Source organism: Echeneis naucrates, chromosome 14 (assembly GCF_900963305.1).
Source record: "Echeneis naucrates chromosome 14, fEcheNa1.1, whole genome shotgun sequence".
Classification (NCBI taxonomy): Eukaryota; Metazoa; Chordata; class Actinopteri; order Carangiformes; family Echeneidae; genus Echeneis; species Echeneis naucrates.
The window spans coordinates 19,738,891-19,765,216 of record NC_042524.1 but is presented as its reverse complement, the minus strand read 5'-3'; the positions used below and the strand labels follow the sequence as shown (position 1 = coordinate 19,765,216).

General features: G+C 39.2%; 1 protein-coding gene across 2 annotated transcripts; it reads left to right on the top strand.

Annotated features, from left to right (window-relative positions):
- Positions 1 to 1,466: 1,466 nt before the first annotated feature.
- On the top strand, positions 1,467 to 25,857 carry robo4 (roundabout, axon guidance receptor, homolog 4 (Drosophila)). 2 transcript variants are annotated; one of them, XM_029518936.1, is made up of 19 exons: positions 1,467 to 1,679; positions 3,356 to 3,682; positions 9,448 to 9,605; positions 10,067 to 10,187; positions 10,355 to 10,493; positions 10,755 to 10,882; positions 12,008 to 12,123; positions 12,200 to 12,431; positions 12,544 to 12,665; positions 14,188 to 14,320; positions 14,436 to 14,633; positions 14,768 to 14,810; positions 15,783 to 15,895; positions 17,308 to 17,625; positions 19,056 to 19,160; positions 19,890 to 20,037; positions 21,123 to 21,341; positions 21,465 to 21,814; positions 24,318 to 25,857. In XM_029518936.1, the coding sequence occupies exons 1-19, from the start codon at positions 1,628 to 1,630 to the stop codon at positions 24,497 to 24,499; spliced, it is 3,204 nt and encodes a 1,067-aa protein (XP_029374796.1). In that variant the 5' UTR covers positions 1,467 to 1,627; the 3' UTR covers positions 24,500 to 25,857. The 2 variants fall into 2 exon arrangements, with proteins under 2 accessions (XP_029374796.1, XP_029374795.1); XM_029518935.1 differs by having other exon boundaries at positions 14,188 to 14,359.
- The last annotated feature ends 469 nt before the right edge of the window (positions 25,858 to 26,326 follow it).

Genomic DNA, 26,326 nt, shown 5'->3' with positions numbered 1-26,326 from the left:
AACAAACTCAGAGATATCAGATGAAACCAAATCAAGAAAAAAGTTGTATCCATTTTTCAGTTTACTGAAGCATTAGTCAGAGGCCTAATCCCAATGCAAGTCACTGATGGTGGAAATTGTTTGTGCAGTCTATGCATGAGGGGGAGATATATAATTTCCTTCTATTGTTTTAAAATAAGGGTGTTGCTGAAGTTCCTGTCTCATAACAATGTTGTCAAGACAGCTGTCACAAACTGGCAAAAAGTTTTGCCAGGATCAGAGAGCCAAAGAGTTTCATGTGATCTCCAGAAAAAAATAAAATAATAATGATAATATATATATATATATGTGTGTGTGTGTGTGTGTGTGTGTCTAATTATCATTGCATATGATAGTCAATAGCAATAGGTTTGAAGTGTGGGGAAATTATTTACTTTATGCTACTACAGTAGCAAGTAATGCTAGTGACTGGATCTCATTTGGGACCAACTTTTCAGCACAGAAAGCTCCAACAAAATTCTGAACACTGCCATTTTTATTTTTTTAACCATCACTGTTCTTTTTGGGTCTTTCTTTCTTCTTCTCAGTGTCCCACTTTAGACATATAAAATCCTTATCCAGCCTCCACCTATTGAGCTCATCGGAGCCCTCCCAGTAACATTTGAATGTGGAAAATCTAATGAGACATGGAGAAGCTTTTTATGGGTGATCATCTGAACAAACCATTTCATTTTTACCCTTCACTTTATTATCATATCACTGATAGATTTCCACCCCATTCCCGACAGCCCTCAAAAACCTGGGAATTATATAGAAACTGATTAAATAAAAAATTTACTTGGAATAAGCATAACTTTATATATATGTATATATACAGTCAGTCTGTGTACACACACACACACACATATATATATATATATATATATATATATGAATGTTAAGAAACCAAGACTTATATATATATCAATTTGAAATTCAATTTCAAATTTGCCACAAAGGGAATCAAAGGGAACAGCCGAAGAGAGAGTGTTGCCAGCACGCACAGACAGCTTTGCATCAATGACCTTCTGTCTCAGCTCCACCATTACAATGCCAACGTGAAACTAGTGACTAGTTGGGTTTGAGAGATGCTCTCCAACAATCCGCAGCTGTTGGAGCAGCATCTCTCTTCTGATGCATCTATCAAGTTTCTGACGGCAAAGTACAACAATACCGGAAGTACCAAAGCATCTTGATAATACATAAGTGGCGCATTTTCGCAAGTAGGAACAAAACAAAAAAACAGTTAGAAAAGCATTATAAGACCATTATATAGATGAATGGCTTATATAAAAAAGACTGGAGGTTAGATTGTAAAAACCACATGCAGTGTGATGAATATTCTTCTATCAAGGCGGGTATTACTTTGAAAACCTTTCCGTGAGGAAGCTCCTTATCTCTACACCACCTTTACTGAGATGCGTTCACGGGAGAGCGCAAGTGAAGAATTACACGAGGGGACACAAGTGTTCTGTTCTTTAATTTAACAGAAAAGAAAAACCTACCGTACCTTTAAATGAATTTGACAAAAATTACCTTAAAATATTTTGTTAAACGTATCGAGCGGCTGGCTTGAAAGTGTCGATGAAAGTTGACTTCGCTGTTGAGGATGAACAGATGTGTTTTTTTTTGGTCGGCGTTAGCAGTTTTTCCTCTGTCAGGTAAGCTTGACTTCCTGAACCATTAGTATGTACATTTATCTGACTTTTCGGATATCTATACATATTTCGGATACATATATAAAACTATATATAAATAGAGTGTGTGTGTGTGTATACACAGACGAGGCTGATGCTTTATTGTCCTCAGCACCAGCAGGAGATAGAAGTGGCCCGTCAGCTGGTAAATGTTAGAAATTAAAAATCACAGGTCAAGAGGGGCCAATTAAAACAAAGAAAAATACGATTGTTCCCCAGATTATATAGCCTGTTTGAGCATAGAAGGTTGACATTTCTAACAGGACGTCCCTTGGATGTCCTGTTAGTGTAATGGAGTAAAATCTGATTTTAGATTGATCCCACAGCTGGAGCAACAAAAGCAATGTCAGAAAATACTGGAAAATGGCTTATTTGGATCGATGTTTTGTCCAGAACCTACTGATTGAATATCCATTCTATTTCTGAATTGTTCTTGACTCAATTATTATTACTCAATACATTTTTTAGGTATGATGCCAATTAATTTTCTGCTGATCAGGTAATCAAAGAGTCCTTTCAGTGACAGTGTTTTGCTTTTGAACATTTTTGAGTCTGGAGTCTGTAGTCTGGAGTTAGTGGATGGTTTGGTTGTCCTCACCCTTGTTTCTTTTGAATCTGGCAAAACAGACTGACGATGAGGTTAAACAGACTATTGTTGGCTGTAATTTGAAGGCATTTCCGGCTATAGTGAATGGATGAGCAGCACACAAAGTACAAACCTTATTTTTCATCTTTTTTTTTTTTTTTTTTTTTTTTTTATAAACAGTCATTGCCTATTTGAGGAAGCCAGAAATATGGGGTAGAATAAATTTCTACATTTCCTGCTCGACTCCTAATGTTGACATAATCAGACTTTAATATATTGACAACCTTTAGTTTTTTTCACTTTTCTGCCTCTCGTTCTGTTATTCTTTTAAAGATTCGGTTTCGTCTGCTTCTTGTTCTTAATTATTGAAACACCAGGTGTCACTTTCTCATTGAATCATAATTAATGCTTTAAAAATTAATTGATTAACATTTGGAAAAAAACAATGAATGAGTGGAGTCTGAGGTTTGAACTATGTACCACTCACTGGCCTTTTTATGATGGTAGCGCAAAAAGTTTCACATTTCTAAAATAGTCTACAGTTTAGGTAATATGTACTTTGTTAAGAAAAAGAGTTAGGATTAAAATTTTCCTTGAAGAGTGTCTTTTGTTCTGCTGCGGATATGCAGCCGATGGGGGAGTTCCAGTCTGCTTTTGTTATGGTTGATGTTTCTGAGACCCTCGAGTCTCCTCTCCTATCAGGAAGCTGATCACAGTCTCCCTGTTTCCTTTAGTGTGGTCGTCCAGCTTCATGGGAAGTTCAAACAATGGCATTCCACTGTTGCTGACTGCAAATAGGCCTTGTTTGTCAGCAGCAAGGTCTCAACCTATTCGTTATTTGTGTTTTGTTTCCAATTGGATTAAACAAAAATGTGGTCTGTGTACGTGTGTATGTGTCTATTGTATATATTAAAACTATGAAACGGTAACTTAAGAGTTAAATATGCTGATATGTTTGTGATATTTTGTGAGCATTAAAAAAATTACTTCTTCAGGGAAAAGTGATCAAATGGAATCAAAGGTGTCTTTGCCGTTCACTCTTTCCCCTCCTCAGGTTCCAGGGTTCATGCTGAGGAGACTCTACCCCGCATCGTCCACCACCCATCTGATGTGGTGGTAAAGGTTGGCAATCCTGCCACACTCTCGTGCCGGGCGGATGGCAACCCCAAGCCAGCCATTGAGTGGCTACACAACAGCCAACCTCTGGATGCCAAAAATGGAGATGGCCAGTGGCAGTCCATAGTTCTGTCAGATGGCAGCCTCTTCTTCTTGAGCGTTGGAAGGGGAGGGCAAGGTCAGTCACATGAGGGCGTCTACACTTGTGTGGCCAGGAACAGTGTTGGGAAAGCCACCAGCCGTAATGCGTCACTGTTTATTGCAGGTAAGAGAGAGACGGATACGCTGCTAAGACAAAGACTGAAGACTTGAAACTGAACATCAATGAACAATAAAGTCAACACTCATTTGACTCAGGCTGTGCTGAAGTGTAATAGTGATGGTGGAAAGGCAGGGCAAGTTATTTTTATTGCACATTATCATTGACTGATGTCTTTCAATGTGCTTTACAGGAATATAAGAAGCATGAAAACAGGTTGAGCTTCTTAAAGCCAGTCATAGTTTTGTCTGAATTGGTCCACTGGTTAACGAGTCTCAACATCTCAATAAGATCAAATCGTCCATAAATTCAGCTCATGAGCTCAGTTTAGGAATGTGTGTAAATGTTTCCAGAAGAAACAGTGGTCACCTAACCTTCAAAATGAGCTGCAACTACCTAAAATATTTGCATGAAGCAATATCCTGCTTATCAAATCATTGTTTTAAACTCCAGGTTACAGAAATTTATTAGCAGAACTTAATGATTAATTTGTTGCGAATATAGAGTATTTACAACATAGTTTCCAAGGTTGAAGAAAGACTCAGTTTATCCAGCAGCACACTGTGCAGCACAACAAAATCTGCTAATTGTTTATTTAGTCTGACAATAAAGTATACCTTTTCTAGTGCCAGCAATTCATTAAATTGAAATCCTTCGAATCCTCGAAACCCTTTCAGAAAAATGGAGAGAGGAAAGAGGACAAGCATAGGGAAACCCACTACTATCCCCACACATACACACACACATATTCACTTAAACACACACACATGTAAGTAGTGACAGTGACGGAGGAGGAACAATGTCAATGTTTGCTGGACAGGAGGGAGTCAAATTGTAGTGCTAATTGACCTTGGATCCTCATTGTTTGCTTGTCTGTTTCCCAATGAGGCAGCTGACACGCAGCAGTTGCAGCCAGTCTTTGAGTCCTGACAGGACACACAGCTTAAAGGTGCAATGCATATAGAGACCATGTTTGAAAGTTAAAAACAGGAACACAGTGGAAGCAGACTGTGAGCTGTCATATTATGTGGTGACACATCATCAAGGATTTAGTAAAGAATGACTTTAATCGAAGTTGAAATAATGAAGTAGTTGATGATGAAATTAATTAGAGGCTCATAAGAAGACATCTCAACTTGCTTTTGGTACAGGTACACTGATGTTTGACAGCCAAAAATGCCATTAATGAAAAGAAAAAAGAAAAAACAAAACAGAACAGTGAATAATAAAAAATAGTCATAAGTTGCAGCTGTAATCAAACTGTCTTCTACTGTCTTCTTCTGGAGAAAGAATTGCTATAAAAGCTGATACCGCCTGCCTTTGTAGGCGGTAATGAATAGAGCCCATTCCATCAGAGTTATGTGACAGTTGGAGCTGCTTCTTGCATGTCTACTGGTGTGTTGAAAGAAATGTGAACACAACTGTACAACTAGGGACTTTTGCTTTGGCTGTGGGAAATTCAAGTCTCATTCCACCTTTTTTTTTTTTTTTTTTTGTTTATTCAACAGGGACAGTGCACATTAATAAACATTGCTGTAAATGTGCCAGAGTTAGCCAAGAGGCTATTTTTCATCTGGAGTCATCTGCCTAAAAGCAGAATAGAATAGAATATGAAAATTAAATTGAAATTACAAAGTTACTGAGGTCATTTATAAACATACAGAACAATTAATAAAATGAAGAAAGAACAACACACATAATATTAATAAGAAACATCATTCAGGACATCCTTAAAACATGCAACACAGAGACTTGTGATATAAGTTATGCAAGACAATAAATACATGAAGATATTATGTTAATCGAAAAATAGATTGAATAAGACCACACTGAACTGCATTGTTAGACAATAACTAGAACATGCAAAGCAGAAGCACAGACACAAAAAGCGTGCACAGTGTGTAAAATATGACACAACAAAAACAAAACCACAATAAGACATGCATGCAGGTACATGAAGGCAGACTGGCAGGAGCACGTTAGCAAGATAGCGACTGGTGACAAAAGACAGCAAGTTCAGCACGGACAGACGGACAGCAAAGTGCAACTAAGTCTTACTGCTGACAGAGCTGAGTACTAATTAACCATTTCTTTAAATGAGCTCTAAATGAACTATACGAATCCAGTTCTCTGATAGTTGCTGGGATGGAGTTGCATTCTAGTGCAGCTTTAACAGAGAATGCAGACTGACTGAAAGTACTTTTTCTGAGTGGGTTGATACAGTCCCCTCTTGCTGCACCTCTTGTGAACCCATATGCAGTTGTTCTTTTATTGACAAACTGTCTGAGCAGAGGAGAGGTCAAACCAGTTGTGCAGTTGTGCTGATAAATTTACATACCCTGGCAGAATTTATGATTTCTTGGCTATTTTTCAGAGAATATGAATGATAACACAAAAACTTTTCTTTCGCTCATGGTTAGTGCTTGGGTGAAGCCATTTATAATCAAACAACTGTGTTTACTCTTTTTAAATCATAAAGACAACAGAAACTACATAAATGACACTGATCAAAAGTTTACACACCCTTGAGATTTTGGCCTGATATCATGCACACAAGTTGACATAAATGGGTTTGAATGGCTACTAAAGTTAACCATCCACACCTGTGATCTGTCTGCTTGTAATCATTGTGTGTATAAAGGTTCATTGAGTTTCTGGGCTCCTGACAGACCCTTGCACTGACATCTCTGGATTCTGAGTCATGGGGAAAGCCAAAGAATTGTCAAAAGCTCAAGGTAATTGAACTGTATAAAACAGGAAAGGGATATAAGAAGATATCCAAGGAACTGAGAATGCCAATCAGCAGTGTTCAAACTCTAATTAAGAAGTGGAAAATGAAAGATTCTGTTGAAACCAAACCACGATCTGGTCGACCAACAAAAATTTCTGCCTCAATGGCCAGGAAAATTGTTCGAGATGCAAAAAAAAAAGTGGTGTGGATGTTTCAAGATGCACAATAAGGAGGCAATTGAAGAAAAATGGGCTGCATGGTCGAGTCGCCAGAAGAAAGCCATTACTACGCCAATGCCGCAAAAAATCACACTTACAATATGCCAAACAGCACATTCACAAGCCTCAAAACTTCTGGAACAAAATCATTTTGAGTGATGAGACCTAAATTGAACTTTTTGGCCACAACCATAAAAGTTACATTTGGAGAGGAGTCATCAAGGCCTATGATGAAAGGTACACCATTCCTACAGTGAAACATGGAGGTGAATCACTGATGTTTTGGGGATGTGTGAGCTACAAAGGCTTTGGAAACTTGGTCAAAATTTATGGCAAGATGAATGCAGCATGTTATCAAAAAATACTTGAGGAAAATTTGCACTCATCAGCCTAGAAGCCCCGCATGGGATGTTCTTGCATATTCCAACATGATAATGATCCAAAACACAAAGCCAAGTTGACCTGTCATTGCCTACAGCAGAATAAAGTGAAGGTTCTGGAGTGGCCATCTCAGTCTCCTGACCTCAATATCATTGAGCCACTCTGGGGAGATCTTAAGCATACATTTCATCCAAGACAGGCCAAGAATTTACAGGAACTGGACGCCTTTTGCCAAGAGGAATGGGCAGCTTTACCATCAGAGAAAATAAAGAGCCCCAACAACTACCACAAAAGACTCCAAGCATTGATCCATTGATCTTAAAGGGGGCAATACACGGTATTAAAAACTGGGGTATGTAAACTTTTGATCAGGGTAATTTGTGTAGTTTCTGTTGTCTTTATGATTTAAAAAGAGTAAACACAGTTGTTTGATTATAAATGACTTCACCCAAGCACTAACCATGAGTGAAAGAAAAGTTTTTGTGTTATCCTTCATATTCTCTGACAAATGGACAAGAAATCAAAAATTCTGTCAGGTTATGTAAATGTATGAGCACAACTGTATAATCTTGTACATAAGACAAACATCTACATATTTAATCAAGTTTCCCAACTCAACAAGTTATATTTTTTACCGGTTTCTTGTCAAAGATTTTAATTGTTTGACTCTATTGGTTTTAGAGTAGTGTTGCTAGCCTGCGACCAGGTTGTTAAACAGTAAATGATATGGGAAATGACCATGGAATACATGTACATTTTAGCCACCTCTGCTGACAAATAATCTCAAATGAACCTGAAATTTGAGAGATTGAATTTGACCCGGTTACAGACCTTTTTCACCTGAGACTTGAATAAAGTTTGGAGTTAATCAAAACACCAAGGTACTTGTATTCAGATACAATCTGTAGCCTCTCCCCCGTTACAAAGACATCTGGCTCTACACTGGAGCTGTTTGTCTTGGTGAAAAACATACATACTATTTCAGACACATTCAGTTGCAAACAGCATTGCATTAACCATTCTGTTACATGAGCCATGGAGTTTGTGAGTTTATTAGCAACTTGTGTCATGCTGCTGCCACCATGTACATAAATTACCATGTCATCAGCATACATTTGGATGTTGGTGTCAGGACATACAGATGGGAAATCATTGATATGTAATGTAAATAGCAATAGGCCCACGATGGATCCTTGTGGGATAATTTTAGAGTTACCTCTTGCCTTTTCTATTGTGGTCAAGAAAAAAATCTGCCTTTGCCTTCCTTAGTTTCTTTACCACCTTGTTCCTTAAACTGGCAGTGGTGTCTGTCATGACTTGACTTAGTTTTTATGACAAGATCCCGTTCTTTCATTAGTTTTAGAATATCTGCATTTATCCAAGGGAAAATTATTTTTGTTATTTTTGCGCCTAAATTTGCAGTTAAAATCCTTCATAATGCTCTCTAGTTTTTTTGAGAATATTTGACTGTCTTCTTCATGGTCTATGCCCAACAGTAGATCATCCCAATCAGCACTTTTGAAGTTGTCCTGTTTGTTTTGGGGAATTCCAAAAGATTCAGATTCCCTGGCATTCGGGCTAAACTGCTTATTGCTTAGTTTTCTGGCTACCAGTTTCAAATTGTGGTCAGAGAGACCAGTTACCATATTATAGGATTTTAAAATTCTCTCAGGTCTGTTACTAAATATTAAATCAATTTGAGTACTGGTGGAATTAGTTATTCTTGTGTGCTCACTGATCAGTTGCATGAGGTCAAAGTCATCAGTTATCTATTTGAGGTTCTTTCTAGAGGATTTGTCCTCCCAATTGATGTTAAAATCTCCCATAAAAATTACTTCTTTGTTGAAATTACATTTTTTTAATCATTTCTCAAATTTGTCATAGAAATCATATAAAAGCATTTTAGCATGGAGTGGCCCGGGGCACTGACGAATGTCTCCAGAAAACAGCGGACAACTCGTGATGATCAGTGCATCACTGTGTTGAAGTACAGTTGGTGGTTTTGTATGTATTCATCATTCGATTATACAAAGATGGATAAATGAATGTCAAAGCTAGAGCCTGTTTCCCATATCCAAAGCTTCCCAATGCTTGGTTTGTTTGGCTTAACAGATCAGCTTCGTTTGCATATATTTTTTCCATAAAAGTTTAGGAGTGTATTAATATTAAAAGGTCTTAAAAAGTTAAAAAGCAATCTGTATATTAAGAGAGCTGTGACTGCACCTGCTCTTCCTGCTGTCATCATGGCTTTGACTTTGACATCACCTATTGGTTTTATGAGGTTTTAAGGTTTTTTTGTAATTTGGCTGTTACCATTTGAATTTTTTGAAATTGGAGGATGTTTTAATATGACATTTTAAATTCTTGATTAGACGGTCAAGTGATCACAGTTTCCTCAGACTCGTTAAGTTTGGCCCCAGTCTGACTCTGAGTTGTCGCAGTGTTACAAGAGGAGTTCAGTGTGCAGCCCAGTGATGTGGAGGTGGCAGAAGGGGAGGTGGCTTTCCTAACCTGTGGCCCCCCATTGGGACATCCAGAACCTAATATCGTCTGGAAGAAGGATGGCCTGCCCATCAACAGCAGTGACAACCACTACACTGTAAGCCCCCTTCCGACATGCACCTCATACTGGTGATTATTAAATAAATTAAATAAGACAGATATAAATAAATTATTTAAAAAGATTATAGCAGCAGTCATCAGTTTATCTATGTCAGAGATGCAATACTTTCATTGTGCTGTTCTTCTAAAGTTAGATCAATTCTATAAAAAGGAAATTTTCTGAAAGACTATAATATTAAGGTTAGCACCCTTCTAAACTTTATTTTTAACATCTATCCATCAAAAAAACACAGCATGTAACTTTTCAACTTGTGCATTTTGGAATCTCGAACACTGACAGTTCTTTAAACCCCATCATAGAGCTGTTTGGTAATTTTAAATGTCTGATTTTAAAAGATAATTTGCAGGACCTGCTTGTGTTACCTGCAAATGTTACTTGTGAAGTTGTTGCCTTGTAGTAGTGTTTTCTCTTCCTGTCTGCACTCTCGTGGGCTGTAGGAGCTGAGTGGAAAGCTTATCATCGCTCCTGCAGAGAAGAATCACTCCGGTGCTTATGTGTGTGTGGCCAGTAACTCTGTTGGGGTGCGGGAGAGCAGAGCAGCTCGGCTGTCTGTGCTGGGTGAGACACTGTTCCCTTATCAAATTAGAATTGCTGGAACAGCACCAGCTTGGAATCTAAGCCCATAGGTGTTATTTATAGGTTTTTTTTCTTTCTACCTTGACAAGAAAAGATCTCAGGCTCTATAAACATTCACTGTTCATAGCGCCTCTTCTTTTCTACTGCAGCCAAGCCTGTTCTGGTGGTGAAGCCAGAAAATGTGTCTGTGAAACTGGGGGAGTCTGCCCACTTCTACTGCCAAGCAAAAGGTGATCCTCTGCCCTCTGTGGTCTGGAGCAGAGAGCAGGGGGCCCTGCCCAATGGCAGGTATTTATGACAAAACACATACAAACCAAGCCCATGTCATCCATGATCAGTGCTGATGTAAGAAACAACACACATTTAATGAACATTTGTGTTTTTACTTCTTACACTCCTCAAAGAACTTAAAATTTAGATAAAATGTCAAAGCTTTCTGGTGTGACTGTAACCGGCAGCTGTTCTAAATAACTGCTGAAAAATCAAGTAGAACACTTCAACATGTCCTTGACAATCATTTGATATGGGAACTGCTCTATATGCATACAGGTATCTGGTAAATCCTGACCAGACTCTCCAGATCCATTATGTGACAGCCCAGGATGCTGGAAAGTACACCTGCACTGCTGTCAATGATGTGGGTGTGGTCACCGCCAGCGCACAGCTGTTAGTTGAAGGTGAGATGCAGTCTCACAAAGTGGTGATTGCTTGACTGAAAGTACAGAGCTTTGTAATTCTCTACTCTCAGTCAGTAAGAACAAACAAACACCCCTGTCTAACAAAAAGTTTAATTTTATTTATCCCGGTTTGCATGTGATTGCCTCATTCCTCAAAAACAGGTCTTAGTAATAGAAATAGATAGTAATAAGACTTCATAAGAGAGAACGTGTAAACACAATGTGACACAAGCTGAGATGTAACTTTGCGTGATTTGTTTCACTGTGATTATTGACAAAGAATATACATCTGGGCCACTCAGGTTGTGTCCTGAGAATTCAGTTACTGATGACAAAGGCTAAAAGCTTACAGTGATTTCTTTAGTTTGCTCTACTTTTGCATTATTATTGTAACTATTTTTTGGGCTTTTTATGCCTTTATTTTGACTAGTAAGCAATGCAAAGGTTGCCAGGAAACAGGGAGAAGAGAGCGGAATGACTTTGCAGCATAGGTCCCAGGCCAGAGCCAAACCCAGGACGCTGCTATAAATGGCATGCACACTAACCTCTCAACCTCTCACCTACACTGGTATTTCCAGTACTCTAATAAAGAAAATTATTTCTCTATATTTTATATTTCTTTAAAATTGAAGTGTCAGTTTTATAGATCATGAGGAAATTAACTTCAGATTGTCATTGTTAGGGGCAGAAAGGAGTGATATGATTGTGTTCAAAGTAATTATGCCAATAACTACTATGAAAAATGTGTTTACCATCCCTGCTGCTATGGAAATTGCTATTGCTGCTATCTTTCTATATAGTTTTTAAAGGATACTTCAACGTTAAATTTCTCTTTGTTTAATTTTTTATTGATTAGACCAATAGATCTTTTGGTCCGAGATACATGAAAAACAGGCAAAACAGTAAATCATAAAGAGCCACGAGTACAATTGCTAATGAGAAAACCACAAAATTACATACAGCTTAAATAGTTTTTTGTTTGTTTTGTTGTTTTTTCAAGATTAAAATACTGCTCCAAATTAATTTGCAGTCTTTTAATTTCTTTGGTTTGAACCAAGCTTATTTCTGTGCCTATACTTTATATCAATTGAAAAAATAAGTAAAATAAAACTAATGTCTCTCCAGAGGCTGGGAGCACCAACCAGAGGGACCTTCACAAAGAGCTGTCAACCCTGCGAGTAGCTCTGGAAAATGTCACAATCATGGCCCCGGGGTCCAACATATCCCTTGTACAATGGAAGGTAAGGGAGAACTTATTTGTTTGTAAGTGTGAATATTTCAGATGTGTGACCCTTGTTGTTTTCTCTCCCTGCGCAGCTCCAGTTTCTCCCTGCACAACCACATTACCTTGATGGCTTTGAGGTTCTCTATCGCTCCCTGCTGCCTGCCAGCTCCGAATGGGTAGCAAAGAAGGTGACACTACCCAGCTTCCAGACTCATGTGGGCCCTTTAAAGAGAGGCTATAAGTATGAATTTAAAGTCCGTCCTTATGGGAGCAACTTGTATGGCAGGGAGAGTAACACCCGGCATCTCAGAGTCCCTGAGACAGGTCAGAAATGTCTTCATTTATTATTATTTGTGTTCTTTGGTTTTTCTGTGCCTAAAACTATTTTAGGACTTAGAAGAACTATACAGCATTAAACTCTCATTTTCTTGTACAGTTCCCAGTGCCTCTCCGCTGGCTGTGTCCATAACAGTGAACCATGAGCTTAATAACACCATCCACCTGAGCTGGGAGCCTCCTCCTCATGAAAATCATAATGGCATCATCCAGGCTTACCAGGTAATGACCTGAAAACAGCACCGCTTCTCTCACTCCAGATCAAGGATCACCTCCTTATAACTGATATTGGAGCCAGTTCATTTCACTTCAACAGCATAACATTAGCATGACTTTCTAAATGTGTTGCGAAAGCAAATGGAATATAATAAAGCCTTAGCTCCTGAAAGGCCCTGGAACAGACTTGATAAGTCTTGTTATTTGCAGAGGGTCCACAATCCCCTTATGTGGCATAATGAGTCCAGATTGGCAGAAGACTTTAAAGTAATAGACACACAACAATGTTTATTTTTTTTTTAGTAAATATAAAGAGTAGGTCCTCCTGGCACATTGCAGCTAGTGTGCAGTGGTTGCTATGTAACAAACTAGCTACATTTAATCCTTTTATGTTTTACTGTTCATCTAATCTGTTCTTTCATTAGCTCCGCAAGTCATAAGTTACTGCTAGCTAACTCGCTTTTCTTTCTATGTTACATGTCAGTCACAGAGTGATACAGGTCTGTGAAAAGGATTTGAAGAATTTGAAGTGGCAGATTGTACTCATTATATAACACCTATGAGCCAATCAGATTGCTTGATTTGCGTTACCCATTTTATAATTACAAATAGATAATAGAATAAAGAAAAGGGCAAAACAAATAACAGGGAATAGAATGATGCAAATATCCATTCAGCAATACCAATTATCTGGTGAAGAGGTGGTCAGGAGGGAGGCGGAGGGGGGCGGAGGGGGGCAGAAGGGGGCAGGAGCTAACACTGATATTGAGTCCGGGTGGGACTTACAGAGGTCTATCACAAGGTTGATATGCAGAAACACACAACCATTCATATAAGTATACACACAAAAACACTTTTCAAATAGATAAATAAGTATATAATGGTCAATACATTTCTTTTTTTATTTTTCTGTTTTCTGTTCTGACAGGATACTTCTTTCTTTACCCTCAAGAATGATCAGAAAGTTCGCTGTAATTTCTCTCTCCTTCTTTGAAAATGTTCCTTAAACTTTAGGATGAAATCCTCTCTCATATTTGTCTATCTTTTAAGGGAACATAATTCTCATTACCCGAAAGGCAGCAGTCCCCAACCATTTTTGCACCGGTTTAATGTCAGGCAATTTTTCCACGAACCTACCTTCAAGGTGTGGCGGATATATACACTACAAAATAAAATCATACGATCGGCATAAAAACAGCTATTTCTAAATATAATAATAAACGTGAATCCAATGTGTACTCGTATGCAACTTCATTAGCAGCATCCTTGTAACATTGAGCCAACAACATGAGTACCATCCTCTCTGCCCCCTAAGCTCTAACCTAAATGCAGCAAAGAAACTTTCCAGAGATGTTTGTTTTTTTTACTAATTAATTAGAAAATGAGTAATTTTTTACTAATTACTCATTTACCGGTACTGGTCTGCGGCCTGGGATTTGTCGACCGCTGTTTTAAACCATGGCCGCAGAAAACTTAAGCACTAGATAAACACAAAATGAGTGATGGTGAAAACTTTTTCTCTACTCAGGTGTGGTGTGTAGACTCTGAGGAGCAGCAGTATCAGAACTGGACAGTGGACAGTGGGCAACACAGCATTGACATCTCTGCTCTCAAACCAGGAAGACGATACTGGCTCACCCTTGCAGCTGTCAACGGGGCCGGTGCGGGAATGCTAAGTGACCCTCATGGATTTGTCATCAGTGAGCAAAAGGGAACATCATCTGTTGATCTCTGTATAATCTCTGCATCTCCTAACTATTTAACTTCCTGTCTCAGATCCACAGCTGGGGGGTCCCCCCGAGCCAGACATTGAAGGACGAAGTCCATCCCAGGTCTTGGCCCTACTTCAGGACCCAGTGTTTATTAGTAGCACTGGTGCCCTCCTGTGGTGTATCCTGATGGTTTTAGCTGTGTACCTCTTCAGACGCCACAGCAGGACAGGCCGTCTGATATCAGGAAGTGGCAAGGCGAAAGGTGTTTATGATATTCTTATATTTTCAACATTAAAAATGTTCCAAATAGAAACACAACCGCTTCATCTGATTAAGTCACTGTAAAAGAACAAAAGAGCTATAGAACTGATTTTTTTTATTGTTTTGTCTTCTCAGGTTTGCGTAGACTCGCCAATGAAGACCTCATAATCAAGCACAGGTAAAAACAGAGTTTGGTGATTACAGATGCTCCACTACTCCACAACTATCCTGCAGGTGGTTAGGGTTAGGGTGGTGACTCATCGCCATCCCATGTTCCTGCAACACCTGCTGGTCCCATATTTCATGAATTCTGTACTACAGCTCAACTCCATGAACTTCATGCAGCAACATGTCCCTGCCTATACCCTTCCCTCAATGTCTATCTCACTCCCTCTCTCTCCCACTCTCAACCCAACCGGTCGAGGCAGATGGCCGCCCCCCCTGAGCCTGGTTCTGCTCGAGGTTTCTGCCTCTTAAAGGAAGTTTAAGAGGCAAACACTTGTCGCCAAGTGCTTGCTCATCAGGGGAGCTGTTGGGTCTCTTTAAATAATTTTATAAAGAGTTTGGTCTAGACCTGCTCTATATGTAAAGTGCCTTGACGTAAATTTGTTATGATTTGGCGCTATACAAATAAATCTGATTTGATTTGATTTGATTTGAACTAGATACCTGTCTAATCAACAGAGTAAACTGCATACTGCCAGCACAGATATGGATACGTGCACTGCAGTTTCTTGAGTTTTTTGAGTTTTTTGTGTTATTCATGTGGTGTTGCTGTTATTTTTTTTATTTTTCTTTATTTATTATTTTTCATTGACTTTCAACACACTGCCACAACTCATGAGGATCAATATTTTGTTTCTGTACATCTCTGTGTGCATGAGTAGTCAGATGGAATTACGATGAAGTGAATCTTAATCTTATGTAAAATGTATTAATACTGAATGGTCAGTTTATGGTCAGTTGGGGTATATCCAAAGTCTGATGACACTATAAAATGTTGTCTCATGCCAACTTGAGATTCCCTTAAACCAGTGTGATGTAGATGTAGATTATCAAACCAGAATTTATCAATAGATAGACAGATGGGTGGTGTGGCAGTGTGGTAGAAAGTCTGCAGTGTTTTTGACACATTCTCCCTCCTCCCAAGAATGGCAGCTCCAGACTCCCCGTGGATCCCTGCAGGCTGGAGACCTGCTTTCAACCAAAAGTATCAGGACTTATGGGCCCAAGGTCAGAAACATCCAGGGATCAGGAGCACCAGTGAGTATTGTTAGGCAGTTGATGACGGACATTTATCTGATGGTCTACAAACGTACAGAACAAACCTGAAATAAAAGCTAATCTATCCAGCAATTAGACATCTGTAAGATTCTCTTCACATCTGCTCACAAACTGCTTGGTGCAGATGACCTTTGTTTAGGAAGCTGTAAATCAAAATCTGGTTGAGCTGCACCAGAAAACCAGATGAAATATGAAAGACAAAAAGAGAAACAGGTATAAATGAATACACCTTAAAGCTAAAAACAGGGAAATATCCTTTATTGTTATTTTTCTATTTGTGTAATTAATTTTATATTCTTCATTTAATGATCTATATAAACATATGCCATTTTTGGCCCTCATTGCAGTCCCTCCTTTTCAGGTTCTTTGTCCACTTACAAGGGGGTATCTGGTGTCATGCCTTTACAGAATGCCGACATCATGCCTGTGCACATATGCAAAAAAAAAAAAAAAAAAAAAGTTTATGTATAAAAAAAATATTATCAGGTCTTTACCCGATCACTGTCAGTCTGATAAATCTGTACAACTGTTGATTTGTGTGTATTGAGTCCAAAAGGACCAGAAGTAAACGACAAGAAAAAAGCTCTGAGACAACGTGGCATTTCATTCGAGACTTAGAGAGGGTGATCTATGCCTTCCAGACTTGATTACTGTCTACAGGCTTGGACCAGTCCTCTCTTAGCTACCAGCTTGTCCAAGATGTCACAGTTTGTCTCCTCACCAGGAAGAAAAAATGTAACCACATCACACCAGTCTTGGCTTTTCTCCACTGCCTCCCGGTTCACTTTCGTATTGATTTTTAAACTTATTTTAATTCTTTTTTATTTCTGGGCCTCTCCATTGCCATGCCCCAACTAGAGGCTTAAGGTCCTCTGACCAGCTGCTGTTGGTGGTGCCAAAAGCATGGCTAAAATCCAGAGGACAGGGCCTTCGCGTTGGCTGCCCCTAAGCTCTGGAATAGTCTCCCCCTCCATTTTAGAGCCTCCCAGACCCTAGAGATGTTTAAATCCTCCCTGAAAACTCACTTTTTCTCTCTGGGTTTTCATCCAGTCTGAGCACTCACTGAGCGCTTTCTTATAATGTTCTGGATGGCATTCTCTTTTCTTTATATATTTATTGTTATATTATGTTTCAACCTGTTTACAGAACTTTGGTTACCTGCTGCCATTTTAAACATGCTCTGTCAATAAACAACAAATTAACTTGAACTTGAACTATGTATAGTACCAGTCAAAATTTGGCTTTTGACTTCTACTGTATATCAGTATTTCATGAAAACTTAACCTACCTGTGATAAGCCTTTCTTATTGCATATGAGGATAGTAAATCTCAGGAGCTTCAAAGTGTGTTGATTTCATAGCGTCCATACCTGCTTCTCTGTGCTTCATCAGGCCTTCCAGTCTCATCCAAGATGAACCCCAGCTGTCTGGACTCATCTGTCCCCATCGTTACTGACAGCTGTGGTGTGTATGGCACCTTTTATGTAGACCTGATGGGAAATGGCCTCAAAACTTTTAACAGTCCTAGACATCGCCCTAAGGTTCCTCATGGTCCACCACATCAGCAGGGTGCAGAGATGATCCAGATATTCACACAGCCTGTCACAAAGACCCCACCCCTTGGAAGCCATGACTTTTTGCCATGGAAACATGCCATACGCCCCCAGCCCAAGATGGGTGTGCTGAGGGAAAAAAGCCATTGCAAACAAGGTGAGCGGTGCTGGATGGCTGAGAATTTGATGCTTCACTGTCTTTCTTTGTATCTGCCCACTATTGTCCAATGACTTATGATTTAGCGTGTACAGTCAAGTCTATCAATATTTGGAAACTGACACAAGCTGAGAATTTCAGCTCTGTACACCAACACAATGAATTTGAAATGAAACAATCAATTTGTGCTTTAAGTGCAGACATTCAGCTTTAATCTGAGAGCATTTACATAGAAATCAGGTGAACGATGCAGGATTTACAACACATTTTAGATTTGCCCTAAACCTTATAAAGGACCAAAAGTAAACAATTGCAGATAAAAGGTCTAGAGTTTCTTTCAAGTGTGGTATTTGTGTTTGTATCAACGTCAATAATGTACAGAATACTTCACTATACAATACACAAGGTTCACCACAAGGTGTAAACCAATGGTGAGTCTCCAAAACAGGGAGGCTAGAATAGAGTTTGCCAAAAAACCTTCTAAAACAGCCTGTGCAGTTCTGGAACAACATCCTATGGACAGATGATCAACTTGTACCAGAATGATGGGAAGAGAAGAGTATGGAGAAAGGAAGGAACTGCTCAAGATCCAAATCATACTTCCTCATCAGTCAGTGAGGCATGGTGGTAATGTAATGGTGTGGGCATGCATGGCTGCCGATGGAATTGGTTCTCTTATATTTATTGATGATGTGACTGCTAACAAAATCAGTAGGATATGTTCTGAAGTGTTCAACCAAATGCTTCAGATCTCATTGGATAATTTTTCACGGTGTGCATGGACAATGATGTGAAGCATATTCAAAAGCAACCAAAGAGATTTTTAAGGCAAAAAACCTGAATGATTTGCAATGGCCAAGTCACTCACCTGACCCGAATCCATCTGAACATGAATTTCAATTGATAACGCAAAAGTGAGGGAAAAAAAACCCAAGAACAAGCAGGAGTTGACAACAAATACAGTAGAGGTCTGGCAGAGCATTTCTTGGAACAAAACCAAGTGTCTGATGATGTCTATGGGCTCAAGACTTCAGGCTGTCATTGACGGTCAAGGATTTGCAACCAAGTATTAAAGGTGACACTTTGGTTAATGATTATATTAGTTTGTCAAATTATTATGGTCCATCATAAAGGTGGAGGGCACATAAAATGTGTTGTAATTCCTACACCACTCACCTGATTTGGATGTAAATACCCTCAAATTAAAGATGAAAGTCTGCACTTAAAGCACAACTTGATTGTTTCCCTTCAGATCCATTATGATGGTGTAAAGAGCCAAAATGCTAAAATTGTATGACTATCCAAAAACTGATGGACCTGGCTGCAGTGTTTATGTGAATGTAGACATTCACTTTGGGTGGAAAGTATTAACAAATGACAACAGACCATGTGTCAATCAGCACTTAACACCCTCATTATCTCCCCGCTAGAGCTGCATGCAGTGAACAGCGTCCCCATAATGACAACCAGAAACCACCCCTGTCCATCCAGTGTCTACAAACAGAGACTCAGTCACGTACCATCAGGCCGACATGGTAAGTAATCTATACATTGACATTTTTGATCAGTTCATATAGATGAACTGAATTGTGTTGAGTGTTATATCATGTTGACTTAAGACCTACCTATTTAATAGTATACTTATGTTTTACACATTTACCTAGGTCTTAACAATGTTATTGTTATTATTAACATTGTCATTGTTACTTTTATTGATGTTTTTGTGTGATTTATAATCTTTTTTTACGATTATCTTACTTTTATTTTTAGTTTGTTAGTGTTTTAATGCCAGTATTTCCTCAGTGGGGGCCCTCTGCACTGGGGGCTGTGATTGGCCCTGGCTGTGCTGGCACTGCCTCTTTGGATGCTTTGACTGGATTTCGGGGATGGGTCTGCACTCTGCCTTCTTGGCAGTGGTGTGGGCCCCTCTGTCTGCCCATGTTACAGTGGACTCCAGGTTGGTGTTCTGGTGGCCACGGGCTATGATCAGCTCCCAGTGCAGATGGCTCTCTGCGACAGCCTGGTCACTCTGTGCTCTGTCGCATGTTTTCACACGTTTGTATGTTTATATCATGATGGTGTATGTAGATATGTAGGTGGGTGGGTGGATGGGGCATCTCCTTTAACCTTGTAAAGCACTTTGTGCTACACTGTATGTATGTATGTACAAAATGTGCTCTATAAATAAAGATTGATTGATTGATTATTTGCTGTTCCATAGAATTAGTAACAGTGGTTCATTTAATTTCAACTTGTTTGTTCAGCAGGAAATCTAGACTGTGATAAAGTTGCTGGCTGTCCACGCTTACTCCATTACTCTGCATCAGTACACCTAGTGGACATGCTGCCCCCTCCTCCACTGATGCCAATAGATAACACTGCTGACACACACAGCTTGACATCAGACGAAGGGTAAGACAAACACACAGCAGATGTACTAATTTCTTTGCATTCTCATGCTGGCAGATGAGCAAGAAGTACAATTGAAGACTCATTATATTAGGTTTATCAGTTGATTTGATGAGGTTCTTGATTATTCAGTTGAAAAGCCATGTTGGAGTTTCAGATGTGCTGCTGATGTGACTCTAAAACCCTGCAAGGTGCATTACACCTCAGGGATTGTAGGGCTAAGTGCTTTATCTACAGATACTGCATGTTCACTTTATTTCTTTTGCTCCAGTTTAGCAGTAACATATGACACCAGAAAGAACAACAGTTTTTGTGTGAGTTCTGGCTGTTGAGGAAATGTTTTCACATTGGCTGCCTGTTTACTATGTTAGTGCTGCCGCAGTTCTGTCTTTCTGAATAGAGTTTGCAGGATACCTGAATGTTCGATGTTTATTTTTATTTTTTTAATATACAGTGCAGGCCAAGAGTTTGGACATACCTTGTCATTCAAATGAATAGGAATGTGTGTCCAAACTTTTGGCCTGTACTATATATATATATTTATATAATCTCATTACATTGAGATGTGTCCTGCTGGGGTGAGAGTGGCGAACCGCCTCGACTGACAAAATAATGGTTGACAGAAGGCAATAAAATCTGCATTGATTGCACAGACAGGCAACATTGTCATTAGATTGGATCCTTTGAAAAAAGGTGACTGGATGATAGAGCAGTCAGTATTATACACACCATGAAACGTAACTGAAAGAACTGCATCTTCTTTATTAAATTAATAAAGAGTTTGGTCTAGACCTGCTCTATATGTAAAGTGCCTTGATGTAACTTTGTTATGATTTGGCGCTATACAAATAAATCTGATTTGATTTGATTTGATTTGATTTCTTTGCATCTTTATCACACTCAATAAACAGGCACTTACAGGCTGAATGTGTCGATTTACATTTTTGAAGACACTTTGCAAACAGACGTATAAAGAGGCAATCTTGTCAAAGTAATAGGCTTGTATCCTATGAGGCAAATTTAGCTTTGACTGTAATTTTAAAACAATATTTTTCTTCTGTGTTTCTTCATTCTTCTGTTTTCCTCAGCTCCAGTCATTCGACGAAGCTCACAGTGGATACGGGTTCTATCCAGTCAGTGAGTGCTGCATCAGGCCACCATGGGCAACCCAGACCCAACTGCCCCTCCTACGCTCACCTGTCTACTGCATCATACTCACTGTCGCTGGATGAAGAACAAGATGGCACTCTGACAGCACAGGAAGCCAACCAGTATCTGGAGCTCAACCCTAAACCAGAAAGATGCAGGTGAATTATAGTGTTGACAGATATTAAAGGAGTTCACTTTTGTTGTGTTTGTGCAATTTGGCTGGCCAAGACCCCTGGACAGCATCTTACAAAAGAATCTCATATTTTGCTCTCTGACTGCAGTATCTTGCCTGAGCAGCATCCCTCCCTTTCCCTCCCCTACGCTGCCAACCTGGACTACTTCTGTGGACCAGTGCGCTCCACTCACCTGCAGAGTGACAGTGCCATTAACGACTCAGAAGCTCTGCAGATCGGCTTGCGACAAGGCCGCTTGCAGAGCACGCCATCCTCCTGCTACAGCGAATGGGACAGCTCCCTGTGGAACACATGGAGCACAATCACGGATGGCAATATGGCCAGTGCCCGCACCAGCCTCATCAGTTCTGTGGACAGCTGTTACACCAATGACAGTGCCAACTTTGCCCGCCTCTTGGCTGTGGCTGCAGAGAGTATTAGTGGAGCCTCTTTGTCAGGTAAGCAGTGGAGGAATATCTGTCAGCCATTGATTGATGATGATGATGATGATGATGATGATTTCATGTACCATTAAAATCTGAGCTCCGAGTATGTACTAAACTGTTTGTTTTGGTTAAATGGTTGACTGTGTCAGCTAAGAGGAGGAACTTTTCATGGAGCGGCAATGTGGAATATTTTGGCGAAAATGTGAGTGCTCAAGGGACTTATACAGAAAGTGGTTGCTCTGAATCAGTCAACACATAACATTAATTCATTTTATCTCGCACTGTCTCAAAATCTTTAATGATATACTTCATATCAGCAAAGATCCATATACTGTATGACTCATCGTGAAGTAATTTTATACATATCTTTACACTATTATATTATTTCTTATATAATTTTTATATGTTGCTAATAATTAGAATTGCATGAGAGGGATTATTCTTTGTCTTGACCTGGACTGGAAAAAAGGCAGCACAGCAAAAGAATTATCTGTGCTTCAGAGGAAAGAGACAAAAGTGGTAAGGGTGCCAAGAGAGGGTGAGTTCATTGCAGATGGCACATGATGTTAGAAAAGAAGAAGTCATGTAGTAGCAAACACTGGATGAGTCACTGGAGGACAAAGACCTGGTTTAAAGTTAGTAACCAGTTTGACTGAATTTTAACTTTTAAAAGAACAGTCATTCTGATTCTCCTGTCTGTGGCTCTCTCCTCTAAGCCACAACTTTTTGAGTGGTTCATAAATACCACTTTATTTCTTTTCTTCTTTCTTTTTTTAATGGCCAATACATTTTTGTAAAACAAATCTTAGGCAGTAAAGGACATCGTTTGGGATAGATTGCTCATATTTTTGGCTGGAGGATGGTGCATTGACTACACATTCAGCACTGTGGTCAAATACACAGTAAGAAATTAGTACACTGTAGCAGTGTGGATAATTGCTTAGTCAATCAGCAATTAATCATTAATATATCAAAATTGCAATATGGGAAATATGCAAATCACAGGAGGTAAAGGAGGATTTTTCTGTTTTATTTTGAGGTAAAATAATTTATTTGATCTCATGGGAGACAGATTTCAATGAGGATGTACCCAGTAAGTGTTTTAAAGTGTCCAGCTTTGAGGCTCTGAGGTCATGTTAATTAATAACTATAAATATTTAAAAGGATTCTAGGCATTCTAACTCAAAACCTGAGATCTAGTAGGAGTAGCTGGTGACTCATTGCTCCTCTCAGGACGATGATATCATGCTGTGTTTACTGCGTCCCTCCACAAGAGGGCGTCCTCAGCTAAAAGGTGTTCCCAGCTGATAACTCACAACCTGATGGTCAAACGGGAAATCTAAAAGCACACCCAACAAACACACAACACATGTTAATTGTTGTTCTTTAAGTTAGTTAGTTAGTTAATTATAAGGTCATCTACACTGAAAAATGTGTGCAGAGTGGGTGCACATAAAGTTCTCAATTATTGAACATTAGTGGTTGTTCATGTGTTGCCTCAAGAAACAAACACATCCTGTCTAATATCTAAGCTGGAAGCAGGCAATTACTTCAAGCCTTTAAGTGAATTGAATGTCCAGATGAGTCATCCTTCTACTTCATCAAGCCATCAGTCATTATTCATGTCCCAACAGGCATCATACAGCAAATGTCCATTTACCAAACTCTCACTTTTGGCTGATGTCTACTTCAGTTATTCACCATTGGAAAACACTGAGCTGTTCATACAGAAGAAAATCAAGACGCGGCCATTTAATCATGCGAGAAAATATTCTGCCTTAATGTGCAAATATATATATATATATTTGTTCATTTGTTTTTATACTGTCTCTTGATATTGTCATTGAAGACAATATTTAGCGTCATCTTCATGACTACTAAAATAAAGGAAGGTCCTGGCTCTCTCCGAGTTAGACTACAGTGAAGCATTCCCACTTAACTGGCAGGACCTCTGTAGCCGGGAGGTCAGCTGTAGCTCAGGAGGTAAGCCCAAAAAACAGAAGGCCGATAGTTTGATCCCCGGCTCTTTCAGTCTGTGTGTCAAAGTGTCCTGGGGTGAGATAATGAGGCCCAGTTTTCCTCTGTTGGTTGTTCCTTTGTGGATTCATGTGAGTGAATGGCTAAAGGCAGCAGGTATTGTAAAGCACTTAAAGTGGAATCCACTATGAAACAATCCATTTACAGATAAACTATTATCATTTGTTATTATTTTTATAGTATCTTACTTCCAGATGTTCTGGGGTCTTTGAAATGTTGCAAGACAATGGCTGATGTAAGATGGCACAGTTTGTTTTGGTGCCTCAAATATGAGTTTTATTTTCAGTGACAGACAGCTGCTTCAAAGAAGCTTCTAAATTAGCTTCTCCCCGGATAACCAGCATGAAAAATTCTCCTGAAATTTTTATTCCCTCTGTTGCCATCTCTGAAGGGGAAACAAAAAAAATTTCCTGTTAAAGATAATTGTCTTGCTTGGTGTTGAACTGTATGTCAACATGCTGCTCTCTTCTGTGTTCAGACTTCTCTCCGCCGGCTTCCCCCCTCAGTGCCCTGTATCCCTCCTCTCATGCAGAAGGTGACTCATGCAGGGACCTGGAGCCTGTTTCCTCGTGGGACTGGAGTATGGCCTGGGTAGAGGAAATGGAGGCTCAGTATAGAGTCCACCACCCTGGGAGAAACAACAAACCCTTTCATACTTAAGGACCTCCGGTGGATGATGACAATGGAACGACACAACCGAACCTCAGAAGCACCTCACAGGAAGGCTCAGACGTGATGCTGCAACATTTGTTGATCATGAAGTAACTATTTTGAGCTTTGAGTCATTCAGATTTGAGTAAGTAAATATCTGGACTGATATGTGAAATATAATGGGAGCTCGGTCCTTGATGATTAAAACACTTTCCCCAGTTTATCTCAGGGCAGTCTTGTCACTTGTTTGGACCCTTCAAATAACTTAAAATGAGTTGCTAGTTTTTTTTTTCTCTCATCAGAGAAGTGAATAATGAGATAGCTCCCTTAGACTGTTTCCACCCAGTATGATTTGTAAAGCCGAGACAGGATGCAGTGAGACAGTGAGAACGCAGACATTAGCCAGAAGAGACACAGGCCAGGAGTTTCCTCACAACGCAGCCTTGTTTGTTCTTCTCACATGTTTGTTGCAGGATTTTACCAGTCTGACCAATGTAAATATGCAGCATATTCAACAGATGTTATTTAAAGAGTTTTAAACATGTTCCGGATCATATATTATCCTCCTCCCTCCTTTGGTGGTTGAACTTACATTCTGGGAATTTTTTAATTTTTAATTATTTTTATTTTTTGCAACAAAACACTAATTTTGCAATTATTCAGAATAGCAGAAGTAGGAAATGTTATTTTGTTCACATTTATTGAACTAACTTGGAGTTTGACTTTTAAATAACTTGGATTTTAGTGAGAATATTTTGTATAAATGCACTGTATGCATAGCTTAGTCTTTGCATGGTTGCTGAGTTTATATAAATATACATTTACAGTTTCTGTTAGCTTTATAGCTTTACTGCTTCTTTTGTACACACTAGATTCCAGATATATTTTATAACTTTCAATTAAGTCCTTATGTATTTCTCAAGGACCTCACATGTAGAATGTGTCCTTAGTCTTGTGGCTTTTATTAAAGAAGAAGAAAAATAACTTTACATGCTGTCTTACATGTTACAAAACCTTCATATGCCCTTCATGCCTTCTAAATGAACATCCACCCTGCAGGATGTATCTGTATTTCTTTGTAATATTATTTTATCCTGCTGCAGAGGAAGTGAAATATCTTTAAATTACACCCACTCTCCCTCTGTGTGCTGTGGTCTGCTTTTTAACTGACCATTGCTGTTGTTAATGGGTATGTAGAGCATGAAGGTGATGTTTAGATCTCATCTGTAGAGCTTGAGTAACCAAGGCAAACAATGCTGGAGTACCTGATAATGGCTGTTAATAACCAAGCCATTGGAGAGAATAATTAAACTTTAATTAATGTTTTCTTTTTACAAAAAACAGCAAACCCAACAATAACAACATACAACAACCAAAAAAACAAATAAAAAAACCTAAAGCGTGTGTATTCTGCCGAAAATCCTTTATTCCTCCTGTTATAAGAATTTCCGCTTACTTGGGTTGACATTAGAATCACGGCTGCACGGCCCAGCAGATACTTATAGTAAATCTAATATGATTTCCACAATGTTGAGGATGAGTGCTTGTCATGCGGCTGTGAAGCACTGTTACAGTAATCCACGTCTTGTACAGTATCTGGGTTACTGGGGTCAAATTAGACTGGGAATGGGAATGTTGACCTAAACAGTGCTTTGCTGTCTGTTTCAGTTCTAGGCTTCACAGGAGCAGCCAGGCTGGAGTCAGAATTTGTGGAGCAATCAAAACCCAAAACCAGTCTTTAATTACCAGAGCTGCAAAAATACTGAAGGCACTCTGAGGTACAGAGATCATTTCTTTTTTCTTTTCAAAAAGACAAGCAGGGTTTTGCGTGTTCAA